The 13,616-nt window shown below is 39.6% G+C and overlaps 1 protein-coding gene across 1 annotated transcript in view; it reads left to right on the top strand.

Annotated features, from left to right (window-relative positions):
• The window catches only part of UBN2 (ubinuclein 2), an 82,714-nt gene that overhangs the window by 29,534 nt on the left and 39,564 nt on the right, over nt 1-13,616 (top strand). Inside the window, 5 exon segments of the mRNA XM_030932567.1 lie at nt 1,033-1,170; nt 1,830-1,933; nt 3,822-4,311; nt 7,827-7,897; nt 10,867-10,996. Of these exon segments, the coding sequence (XP_030788427.1) occupies nt 1,033-1,170; nt 1,830-1,933; nt 3,822-4,311; nt 7,827-7,897; nt 10,867-10,996 (933 nt within the window).

Raw genomic sequence — 13,616 nt, 5'->3', positions numbered from 1 at the left:
CAGTGGTATGATCTCGGCTCACTGCAACCTCCACCTCCTGGGTTCAAGCGATTCTCCTGCCTCAGCCTCCCAAGTAGCTGGGACTACAGGCACCCGCACCCCACCGGCTAATTTTCTTTTTGTATTTTTAGTAGAGATGGGATTTCACTGTGTTGGCCAGGCTGATCTTGAACTCCTGACCTCATGATCCACCCGCCTTGGCCTCCCAAAGTGCTGGGATTACAGGCGTGAGCCAACATGCCTGGCCTAAATTAAATGTTTTTAAAATTTTCTCCACTTAAAAGCATACGGCTAAGACAGGAAAAAAATAGTTTCTGTTAAATAGAATGTTGTGTTGTTTTTTGTTTTTTTTAGACTGAGTTTTGCTCTTGTTGTGCAATGGCGCAATCTTGGCACACTGCAACCTCTGCCTCCCAGGTTCAAGGGATTCTCCTGTCTCAGCCTTCTGAGTCGCTGGGATTACAGGCGTACGCCCGGCTAATTTTTGATATTTTTAGTAGAGACGGGGTTTCACCATGTTGGCCAGGCTGGTCTTGAACTCCTGACCCCAGGTGATCTGCCTCCCTCCACCTCCCAAAGTGCTGGGATTATAGGCTCCAGCCACCGTGCCCAGCCAGTTTTGTTATTCTTTATAAAATCTCCTTATGGTAGGAAATGAAATTTACTCCTTATCTGGACACTTAGTCATCTTTTTAAACTTGATTTCTCATCAGAACCATTTGTCATTAAGAATAGTAGCAGTGGGAAGGAAAAAAAAAAGGAATAGTAGCAGTGATCCTTAAATTTTTCTCAGCAGGTGATATATTTAGAATTTGCTTTATTATTTCAGAAGTTTTTTTCTTATACCAAATTATCAGAGCTAATTTTTATTCCAGATAGTAACTTTTTCTAAATTTATTTTACAAACATCCTCATTGCAGTCTGTGTTGCAGTTAGGATTTAAGGGAGATGCTGCCATGGTGGATGAATTTCTTTGACATTTATAGAGTTAAAGACAATAGGATACAGCTGAAACTTTTTTTTTTAATCTAGTATGATGAATTAGTTCCCGCTTCTCTAACAACAAAATATGGAGGCTTTTATATCAACACTGGCACTCTACAGTTTCGCCAAGCTTCAGATACTGAAGAAGAAGATATTACAGACAACCAAAAGCACAAGCCACCCAAAGTGAGTTTATCAAACATTGCGACAGTAATGAAAATGTTCAGTTAATAGGATTTTTTAAATGTTACTTGTGTCACAAGTGTGAATGTAAGGAAAAGTAAAATACAAACCATTGTGTCGTGGATATATAGTTACATGCTTTAAAATTAAATTATGTGGATATGGGAAAATTGGTATTTACATCATAGAATTATATTTTCTTTGAAAAACTTCTCTCTACAAATGTGGGCTAATAATTTACTGTTTCTGGGAGAAGGTTATATTTCTCAGATAGGTTGAGACTTGCTATAGAAATGACTAATAGCTGTTAACCTTTCTCCTAAGATGTCATTTGTAACAAAATCTATAGAATTTGTATACATTGTCTTTGGGAAAGATAGAGTGTCCTTAGATAAATGTTTCTTGAAGTGTGGTCCAAAGACTTACTTATACCGGAATCACCAGAATGCTTGTTTAAAATGCGAATTATAAGGTCCTAACCCAGATAACTGAATCGAAACCGGAGGTGAGAGTGCTCTTGAACCCCAAGGATCTGCATTTATAACAAGCGATTGTAATGCACACTGACATTTGAGAAAAACCGCTGCTGGTGCTGGATTGCTAACATCAAAGAGTAAAGCATTGATACTTTCATAAATGATCATTCTTTTATCATTTTGCAGGTCCCCAAAATAAAAGAAGATGATATCGAGATGAAGAAGCGGAAGCGGAAAGAGGAAGGGGAAAAGGAGAAGAAGCCAAGGAAAAAAGTACCCAAACAACTAGGGTACGTTCAATTAAACCTAAGAAGGGAACTAGTGTCACAGTATGACTCTCTCTCCCTTTAGAAAGATATCTTACCATTAACTAATTCAACTTAGCTGAGTCTAATTTAGTACATTATTGACAAATATTAGTGACTTACATTTAATACTACTGTAGTATTTGTTCATAAGTAGAAGGCCTTGTAATCTTAGAGACTGAGTGTTTTAGATGAAATTTATAGATTGGTTCATTAAGTATTTTGCTCATTATAACTTTTACCGACAAGAACCAATTTGAAAAGATACTATAAACATTGAAAAAACGGTTCTAATCTTTTGGTACTAAAACTAAGATGCCTGGGGAATGAGGATTAGCAGTAGCCTATATGTAAACAATTTATGGTTGTTCTAATATTTAAAATTTTGATTTGATTGATTGATTGATTGGAGACAGATTCTCACTCTGTCACCCATGCTGGAGTATAGTGGCCCAATCTAGGCTCACCGCAACTTCCATCTCCTGGGTTCAAGCGATTCTCGTGCCTCAGTCTCCCAAGTAGCTGGGATTACAGGTGTATGCCATCACACCCGGCTAATTTTTCTATTTTTAGTAGAGAATATTTTAGTAGTGAAACATGAGGGTTTCACTATGTTGGCCAGGCTGGTCTCAAACTCCTGACTTCAGGTATTCCACCTCCCTCAGCCTCCCAAAGTGCTGGGATTACAGACGTGAGCCACCCACTGCACGCAGCCAAAATTTTCATTGATTGTATATGGCTGTTCTTTTTTGTTGTTGTTGTTCCTCCTTGAGACAGGGTCTTCTGGCACAATCATGGCTCACTGCAGCCTCAGCCTCCTGGGATCAAGGGATCCTCCTACCTCAACTACCTGAGTAGCTGGGACTATAGGCATGTACCACTATGCCTGGCTAATTTTTATATTTTTGTACAGATGGTGTTTCGCTGTGTTACCTAGGCTGTTCTTGAACTCCTGGGCTCAAGTAATTCACTAGCCTCAGCCTCCCAAAGTGCTGGGATTACAGGCTTGAACCACTGCACACAGCCAGTATATAGCTAGTATTAATGATATTGCTGCTAAAAACGAAATAGAATTTCTTAGAAGCCTTACATCAGGAGAACAAAATATTTGTATAATGTAGTCAAAAATTACCAATTGCCTTGACTTCTCTGTGGCTTTTCTCACAGAGCTAAGGGAAAGACACTTGCGAGAGGCTGAATTTTCTTACTCTACTTAGCAGTGGAGGTGCATCTGAATTTTGGGTTATCAGTATCCATAAGGTTGATGTAGGGAGTATTTCTCCCCTTCTAAGACTTGGGATTACAGTCATTAAAAAATTAGGAGAAAAAATGTATGTATTACTAATGGTTGTCTTAAATGTTCATTATTTACAAGTAGACTTCTTTGGGAACGTGGGCTGCAAGTAATCCCTTCTATTGAATGTGTTGTTTTTCAACTTTATAACTTATTCATGTATTCAGCTAATATTTATTAAGTACCCTGCTGTATACGAGGCACTGATGTAGGGTTTGGGTTGTGTAACAGTGACTGAAACATGGGGCTGCCTTCAAGATGCTAATAACCTTTTAGGTTCTGTAGTGCACATAGAAGCATTTAAGCTATAGGATTTAGAAAAGATTTCTAGGAGGAAGTAATAGCTAAACTGAGCTGTTTCCACATTTTCTTCACTATAATGGCCATTTACCTATTTGCCTTTCATGGGTGACGTTCCAGATTATACTGAAGAAGATGCTATTGTAATGGCATAAGTTAATAAGAAATTAAGAAAACTGCTCTGTTACCTGTCAAATGATTATTTTAATTCTGTGCCTGCTTATTTATATGACACTTTAAAATCACACATAGCCTAACTGATCATTTTTTTCTTCACAGAGTTATGGCTCTAAATTCACACAAGTCTGAAAAAAAGAAGAAACGTTACAAAGATTCTCTTTCTCTGGCTGCCATGATCAGAAAATTCCAGAAAGAGAAGGATGCATTAAAGAAGGAGTCTAACCCCAAAGTCCCAGTGACCTTGTCAACCCCCTCTCTGAATAAACCCCCATGTGCTGCTGCAGCACTGGGGAATGATGTCCCGGACTTAAATCTGAGCAGCACTGATCCAGACCTTCCCATTTTTGTTAGCACAAATGAACATGAGCTGTTTCAGGAAGCTGAAAATGCCCTAGAGATGCTAGATGATTTCGACTTCGACAGATTACTAGATGCTGCTTCTGATGGTAGTCCCCTATCTGAATCGGGGGGTGAAAATGGAACCACCACCCAGCCAACCTACACTTCTCAGGTTATGCCCAAAGTGGTACCTACACTCCCAGAGGGTCTACCTGTACTTCTTGAAAAACGTATTGAAGACCTTCGTGTAGTAAGTGTAATAATTTTCTTGCTTTTTATTTGCTGTACAAACATGAGAATTAATGCTTTTGTTTGTTTGTTTTTATTTTCCACATAACACTGATATAATTGCTTTTGTTTTTTAAAGATAATAACCACAGTCCCAACATTTTTATAACTTTTTATTTTCCGTGTTTCCTCTTAGACCTTTCTTTTTTTTGAGACGAAGCCTCTGTCCATCGCCCAGGCTGGAGTGCAGTGGCATGCTCTGCTCACTGCAAATTCCACTTCCCGAGTTCAAGTGATTCTCCTGCCTCAGCCTCCTGAGTATCTGGTATTACAGGCGCCCACCACCTCTCCCAGCTAATTTTTGTATGTTTAGTAGAGATGGGGTTTCACCATGTTGGCCAGGCTGGTCTTGAATTCCTGACCTCAGGTGAGCTGCCTGCTTCGACCTCCCAAAGTGCTGGGATTACAGGCGTGACCCACCGCACCAGGCCTAGACCTTTTCTTTTAAATAGAAATAACTGGCTGGGCGTGATGGCACATGCATGTAATCCTAGCACTTTGGGAGGCCAAGGTGGGTGAACCACTTGAGGTCAGGAGTTTGAGACTAGCCTGGTCAATATGGTGAAACCCTGTCTCTACTAAAAATACAAAAAAAAGTTAGGTGGGCGTGGTGATGCGTGCCTGTAATGCCAGCTACTTGGGAGGCTGAGGCAGGAGAATTGCTTGAACCTGGGAGGTAGAGGTTTCAGTGAGCCGAGATTGTGCCACTACACTCCAGCCTGGGTGACAGAGTAAGACTCCATCTCAAAAAAAGAAAAAAAACCCAAATAAATAAATAGAAATATCTTAGTGATAATATCAATAGAGTTGATTATTTTATTATTAAATAGGATTCACCTGACTCTAGAGTAGATGGCATAGGTATTTTGTTATCCCATGTGGCCCCATCTCTATAATCTTAGTTTCTTTTAGGTTTTAAAAAGTGCTAATGATGCAATTCAGTTTTTAAAGGTGTAATTATTAATAATGGCTTATTGTTTATTTAGCAAGAACCAATCCTGTGTGTTAGTTCCTTATTTATAAGATAGGGACTGCAACACCAACTTTTTTGGCTGTTACGAAGGTTAAACATGGTGATGAGCATGAAGTCAGACACATGGTAGACAGTAACGTGTATAGAAAGTGAGACATCTCCTTTCTGTCTCCTTTCTGTTACCTTGGAAATCACAGCAAGAATTAATAAACCTATGGATAATCAAAATACACAAGATATCCAAAGTATTTGCCTCATTTTGTGAATTTAGGAAGATAAATTATATGTATTGTATGTGTATGTATATCAAATATGAAAGAGAAGGGTATGTATGCTGAATTTCAACACTCAAACTGCATACCAAGGACACAAAGTTAAGTGAATTATAGCCGTACCCTCAAGGAGCTTATTCTTTAGTAAATAGATATGGAAACAGTATCTTGTTTTTTGAACTGTGGATTGAGACTTATCAATGGGTTGGAAATCACAATAGAAGGTAAAGGCCAGCATTTTTAAAAAATGAAATAAAAATGGCCAGGTGCGGTGGCTCACACCTGTGATCCCAGTGCTTTGGGAGGCTGAGGTGGGCAGATCACCTGAGGTCGGGAGTTTGAGACCAGCCTAGGCAACATGGTGAAACCCCATCTCTACTAAAAATACAAAATTTAGCCCCGCATGGTGGCAGGCGCCTGTAATCCCAACTAGTTGGGAGGCTGAGGCGGGAGAATCGCTTGAACCCAGGAGGCGGAGGTTGCGGTGAGCCGAGCCTGCCACTGCACTCCAGCCTGGGCGACAGAGCAAGACTCCATCTCAAAAAAAAAAAAAAAAAAGATAGGAATACGTGCTAACACATCAAAAGTAGGTTCCAAAGGTATTGTTGTATGACATTTTTGTTTATATACGTGTGTGACTACTGGATGACTAAATCTAATTTTCTATAGCTAGGTCATATAAAAAGTCTTGCGGTTATAAAGTTTAAAATTCCATCAGAAATTCTTCTAGGTGTTTTTACTCAAAGGAAATCTATTTTTTATTCACATTAGGCTTTGGTAAGTACTATAGATGCATCATGAAGACATTGTAACTTAATTTGCAGTTTGATACCTTTTATGACCTATGATGGTGATTGAATTTAAAAATAGGCAGTACTAATTTATTATTCACATTACTTTTTAAAAAATATTGTTTTTGCCTTTACCAAATCATCAGTTAAATGACCTTTTAAAAAATCCTTTATTTCAGCAGTTGTACTATTGATTCCATATTACTTTTTCACTACGTTTGACTTTTTAATTTCCTCTTAGAGATTACCAACTCTACTGATTTTTTTGTTGTTGTTGACTATATCTAAGATTATTTTTTTCCCCAAAATATAGCATACTGCCTCCAGCCACCCATTTCAGCTGGATCATTGACTGTATCCTGGTCAGCGATCCTCATGGAATGTAGCTAACTCTATTAATAATTATGTCAGTGACTCCTTAAGGACAGAGTCATAGAGTCTGTCTTCTTGGATTCAAGTTAGATATGGCACCAGATTCTTTTGTCTGCTCGTAGAAGTCTGCAGCTTCAATGTGGGTTGATCACACGATTTGGACCTTTTTTTTTTTTTTATCCTACACTATTTTTGTTTGTTTGTTTTGAGATGGAGTCTTGCTCTGTCCCCAGGCTGGAGTGCAGTGGTGCGATCTCAGCTCCCTGCACCCTCCACCTCCCTGCAACCTCCGCCTCCCGGGTTCAGGTGATTCCTGCCTCAGCCTCCCAAGTAGCTGAGACTACAGGCGCGTGCCACCACACCTGGCTAATTTTTTGTATTTTTAGTAGAGATGGGGTTTCATTGTGTTAGCCAGAATGGTCTTGATCTCCTGCTCCAGCCTCCCAAAGTGCTGGGATTACAGATGTGGGCCACTGCACCTGGCCGATATTTTAAAAATCTGTAAAAGTTGTGATCCTAAGAATATGAAAAACAAAAAGATCAATTCCCATCAAGGTTAAGAGCCTCTGGAGGGACCATGGGCCTGCTGACACCTTGATTTCAGCCCAGTGATACTGACTTTGTACTTTGGACTGAGGAAGGGTAAATTTCTCTTGTTTTAAGCCAAAAAGTTTGTAGTTTGTTACAGTAGCTGAAGGAAACTTACACAATACCCAGCTGAACTTGAATCTCTCAAATGACTTTGCCTGTCTGTTCATCACAACTCATTTGGTGTTCTGATAGGAGCTTCTTTTTTTTTTTTTTTTTCATTAGATATTAATCTCAAAGTAATTGTTTATTACAGCAGGGCACAGTGGTACATACCTATAATCCCAGCTACTTGGGAAACTGTAAGGTGGGAGGATTGCTTGAGCCCAGGAGTTTGATACCAACCTGGGCAACATAGTGAGGCCCTATCTCAAAAAACAAAACAAAACAAAAACCAAAAAACCTTTGAATATGTGTCCTAAGAATAGAAAATAGAGTAATGGCTTATTTTGAATTATGGCCATCTTTCTTGTTTGTCTAGGCTGCCAAACTTTTTGATGAAGAAGGAAGGAAAAAATTCTTTACACAGGATATGAATAATATTCTTCTGGAGTAAGTAATTTTCTTTAAAAAAAAAATTAAGAATGATTCATTAAAAAATGTAATAGTCCTTTGAGATACTGGGTGATTGGCAAGTCTTGGGCATGAGTTCTTCCCTTTAAGCCTTACAGCATGTATGATTCACATTTGTTTCTCAGCAAAATTATGTTTCTGCATATATTGGTTTTCCTGGACCACTTAGGATAATCAAAGCTTTCAATAGTTACAACTGCCAGAGCAAGTGGCCACTGTACAGGTTGGATATTTAGCTAGACTTAAAAGTACTTCATGTCACCTTATGTGAAAGTGTCTTTCTGGGAAATGTTAGAGCATTTATATATGGATTTGGCATGATTTTCCATCTACTTTTATTACTTACCCTGGGGAATAGTAATTCCATTGACACCTAGTGAGGTTAATTATAATTTGTACAAACTTTTATAGTCAAATGGAAAGTACAGTTTTGTAAAGAAATTGTGGTTGTGAGGTAGGATAGAGATAATGTAGAGGAGATTGCAGTTAGATTGAGAATAAGGTGAAGGTGGATATATAATATAGATTGTATTTAAATTAGCAAATTTTGTATTTCACTTAGCAATAATTTTGCACTCAGAGTTTGATACTAATGAAGCAGTAGGTTCTAAGGTTGTGGTCAAATAAACCGAACTTGTAAACCTTGTTCTCGACTTAGATTTTAACCATTGTTTCCAGGAATCAGGTATATAATTGGATGCAGATCTGGTCAAAAAGTAATCATGGGGAAAATAGCGAATTTTCACCTCTCTGGTGAAAATAATATTTGCTTATTCTTAGTGATTTAGTAGCATCATATATTATAGAAAGACACAGGAAAGGCCAGGCATGGTGGCTTATGCCTGTAATCCCAACACTTTGGAAGGCCAGGGTGGGAGGATCACTTGAGTTGAGGAATTTGAGACCAGCTTGGGGAATGTAGTGAAACTCCATTTGTATAAAATATACAGAAAAATTAGCCAGGTGTAGTGGTGCACACCTATCATGTCAGCTCCTCTGGAGGCTGAGGTGGGAGGATTCATTAAGCCTGGGAGATTAAACCTGCAGTGAGCTGTGTTCGTGCCACTGCACTCCATCCTGGGTGATAGAGTGAGACCCTGTCTCCAAAAAAAAAAAAAAAAAAAAAAAAAGAGAGAAGGAAAAGGGAAATAATGGGAAAAGGAAAAGGAAAGTAGTATTTATAATACTATAATTGCCATCTTTTAAATACATAATGGAGATAGTTTCTCATGAAATGTGAAGAAGGGCTGGTTGAATCATTGCTTCTGATAATGCTTGTAATTTATTACAGTCTATTATTTTGGAGTGCTTAAAAATAGACTCAGAGAACATATAACTTAGTCTGCTGCTAGTATGGTGGCAGAGGAGTTTCTCATTTCTGTTCCTAGTTATTTTAACCAGGAATTTTCAGATGGAGTCTTTCTGCCATCTACACCAGCTCCTTTTCCCTAGTTCCCTTTGAGACTCCAGACTCAGTGAACAGTGCAACCATTACTTGTCAGAGCTGTCCCAGATTCCATAGTCAGGGATCCGCAACTCTTCTTTTTCTTTCCACCTGTGAACCCAAAATGTGATCAGGGCCTTCTCTTGTGACTGAGGCTGTTCTTTTTTATTTTACTTTTCTATAAAAGGGAGCAACTGTTTCTGTCCCGGGAGAGTCAAAAGACCATCCTTGGGACATAGCTTCTCAGATAAGCAGAATATCAGCATTCCATTTACAGGCTTTCCTGTTTATTCCTCTCATGTCTATCTTAAAACGAATCTTTTCATTTTTTGGAGCCCATCTGCTTTTTATTTCACAGAGGGTATGCCTCCAGTTTCACAAGTACTAGTGTTCTGAGTTGAAGTTTTTCCCTTTTAGTCACTTTCTTATTCCCTCAGCCTCTTTTTCCACTTTCCTAAACAAACATGTCTTATTTTCTGTATTGAGTTGCCCTCCTAAGAGAATATGGAACATGATTATTTAGAGTAGGAACTCCTGTGAAGATATCCAGTTGTATTGGTGATGCCTCGCCATTGCTTCCTTATACTAGGGGAAAAAAAGATCAATTTGTTGGAATAGGGAACCCCCTTCCCCCTTTTTTGCCTGATTGAATTTTGCCTACTCAGAACACTAGATCAAGAAATATACAACATGCTGACTTGATTTCCTTGCCTACTACCTAGAACAGACATTGCTCATAAATTTTTTTTTTTTTTCTTTTTTGAGACAGGGTGTCGCTCTGTTGCCCAGGCCGGAGTAGTGATGTGCTCATGGCGCACTGCTGCCTTGACCTGCGGGCAGTTGCCACTGGGCTGAGGGGTAGTATAATATCTCTTTGAGGAAAAGAGCTTTTGGTTAATTACAAATTTATTGTGTTTTACCTGAAAACATAGAGTTTGCCCCTGTAACCCAAAAAATATTTCCAGCTTGTTCATGGTTATAGAAGTTCTACTCTTAGACTGATAGAATACTTTTATAGCATTACTATTTATTGGTATGGGGCTGGGCGCAGTGGCTCACACCTGTAATCCCACACTTTGGGATCAAAGGCCAAGGCGGGTGGATCACCTAAGGCCAGTAGTTCAAGACCAGCCTGGCCAACATGGTGAAACCCTGTCTCTACTAAAAATACAAAAAACTTAGCTGGTCACGGTGGCAGGCGCCTGTAATCCTGGCTACCTGGGAGGCTGAGGCAGGAGAATCGCTTGAACCCAGGAGGCAGAGGTTGCAGTGAGCTGAGACCACGACATTGCACTCCAGCCTGGGCTACAAGAACGAAACTCTGCCTGTAAATAAATAAATAAACTATTTATTGCTATGGGTTTTTTTTTCCCCCATGAAAAATACTCTTTAGGAAATCATGAAAAGATACAATGAGAACAAGAACTGGCTTTGCTTTCTTGTCTGTACAATGCCACCTAAAACACATTGTATATTGTTCATTGTTGTTAACTTTTTTGGCCAGCATTGAGTTACAGCTACAAGAACTAGGCCCCGTCATTCGCAGTGGTGTCTACTCCCACCTTGAAGCTTTTGTGCCATGCAATAAAGAAACACTCGTAAAACGTCTAAAGAAGTTACATCTCAATGTCCAGGTAAGAGGAAGAACGATAATATCTACATCTTGGGTTTTATAACCTGTAAAGACAACTTGTTTCTGTTTGGGGCCTTTGCACATTAATTGATTTAATATAAGTACTCACCTTTTTTTTTTTTTTTTTGCTTTTAATACAGGGTCTTGCCCTGTTTCCCAGACCGGAGTGCCGTGGCGTGAACATGGCTCTCACTGCAGCCTTAACCTCCTGGGCTCAAGCAGTCCTCCCACCTTAGCCTCCCAAGTAGCTGGGACTACAGGCTGGCATCATCACACCTGGCCATTTAAAAATTTTTTTTTGTAGGGACAGGGTCTCACTATGTTGCCTAGGCTGGTCTTGAACCCCTGGCAAATTTGAAGTTATTTAATATCCCTTTGGCTATGGAAGAAAGATATCTTACCCTTGCTTTTCTTTATATGGTTTTTATCACATATATTTGTATCCCTAAACATTTTATTTAGTTTTGCATGTTTTTGAGCTTCATGTAAAGAAATACTGTCTACTTTCTTCTGTAGTTTGTAATGTTCAATATTGTGCACCTGAGATTCATCTTATGTCTACATATAGCAGAAATTTTTTTTTTTTGGAGGCAGAGTCTCGCTCAGCCCAGGCTGGAGTGCAGTGGCGTGGTCTCAGCTCACTGCAACCACCATCTCCCAGGTTCAAGCGATTCTCCTGTCTCAGCCTCCCGAGTAGCTGGGATTACAGGCACCCGCCATCATGCCCAGCTAGTTTCATATTTTAGTAGGGACGGGATTTCTCCGTGTTGGCCAGGCTGGGGTCTTGAACTCCTGACCTCAGGTGATCCTCCCAGCTCGGCCTCCCAAAGTGCTAGGATTACAGGCGTGAGCCAACGTGCCCAGCCGGAAATACATTCATTTTTACTGCTGGGTAGACAGCGTTCCATTGTGTGAATATATCCCAATTAATTTGTCCATTTGACTATTTATGGATATTTGGATTGTTTCCAGGAAGATAGTCTAAGCTACATAATTCTTCAAAAGTAATCATCTAGGAACGATGATACTGGATGTTCACTTTTTTTTTTTTTCTGGCCACTGCGCCTGGCCAGATGTTCACGTTTTTAAAAATAAGATTTTATGTCATATGTGCTATCATATTTATTTACTGGTGTTCATGGAATAGGTTAATATGTACATTTTTAAACATAGGATTTTACGTTATATGTGCTGTAATATTTACTGGTGTTCATGGAATAGGTTAATATGCTTATTTGTAATATTCGTGTTTTTAAAATCTTTTCTTTACCAAAAATCACATTTTAAAAACAGTTGTTTTGGCTCGGTAGCTCACGCCCGTAATCCCAGCACTTTGGGAGGCTGAGGCAGGCACATCACTTGAGGCCTGGAGTTTGAGAACAGACTGGCCAACATGGCAAAACCCTGTCCTACTAAAAATAGAAAAATTAGTTGGGTGTGGTGATACACACCTATAGTCCCAGCTACATGGGTGGCTAAGGCACGATAATCACTTGAACCCAGAAGGTGGAGGTTGCAGTGAGCCAAGATGGTGCCACTGCACTCCAGCCTGTGTGACAGAGCGAGACTCTGTCTCCAAAAAAAAAAATTGTTTCAGTGAAGAAAAGTAAAGTCTTATAATATTTCTGCACCTATAATGGTGATAAAAGTATGTTTTAAGTAGTTACATACATAGATACGGTTGCTTGCAAGGTGAAAGTAGTAAATTGGTTGATTAAAACTGTCAGATGCAAGCCTACTTTCTTTTTTGCCCGGAAAACCCACGTGAATAAGAGTTTTCGGGTTCCTTTCACTTTGGCCTTGACCTTGCATTTTTACTTGCAGCCTAAGTCAGAATTACCGTAACTGAGAGAATAGGATACTAACATCCGGTTGGTAGTCACCCAAACCAAACACGTGTGTTCGTGTTCCAGAGCAGTGTCTCTTCTTAGGGCACTGGTTTCCCATCATAATGGAGATTAACCAGTAGTAGTCTATACAAGTAGAAGACAATGATTTTGTTTTATGTTATCTATATGAAAGTGTCCATGGGGCATTTTTGGTTTTTTTTTTTTTTTTTTTTTTTTTTGACGGAGTCTCACTCTGTCGCCCAGGCTGGAGTGCAGTGGCCAGATCTCAGCTCACTGCAAGCTCCGCCTCCTGGATTTATGCCATTCTCCTGCCTCAGCCTCCCAAGTAGCTGGGACTACAGGCGCCCGCCAACTCGCCCGGCTAGTTTTTTGTATTTTTTAGTAGAGACGGGGTTTCGCCGTGTTAGCTAGGTTGGTCTCGATCTCCTGACCTCGCGATCCACCCGTCTCGGCCTCCCAAAGTGCTGGAATTACAGGCTTGAGTCACCGCGCCCGGCCCATGGGGCATTTTTAAGAGTGTAATGGAATACCATTAATAACTATGCTGGGCAACAGGGAAAAACTGGGACTCTTCTTGGGTAACTTGGAAATGTCAGTCTAATTGTGTATCTAGTGTGTATTACGAAAAGTCAGTGCCGTAGGAGAAATGTCCATATTTAGATATGCTAATATTTCAAATCTATAATTGGTATCTAAAACATGATTTTTATCTTTTGAGGACCTGCTTACAAAATTTTGTAAATATGTCTGATAAAAACTTTTAGTATGTTT

Source organism: Rhinopithecus roxellana, chromosome 6 (genome assembly GCF_007565055.1).
Source record: "Rhinopithecus roxellana isolate Shanxi Qingling chromosome 6, ASM756505v1, whole genome shotgun sequence".
NCBI classification, from domain to species: domain Eukaryota; kingdom Metazoa; phylum Chordata; class Mammalia; order Primates; family Cercopithecidae; genus Rhinopithecus; species Rhinopithecus roxellana.
The sequence above is the reverse complement of the archived record's forward strand: the minus strand, read 5'-3'. Positions and strand labels throughout refer to the sequence as shown.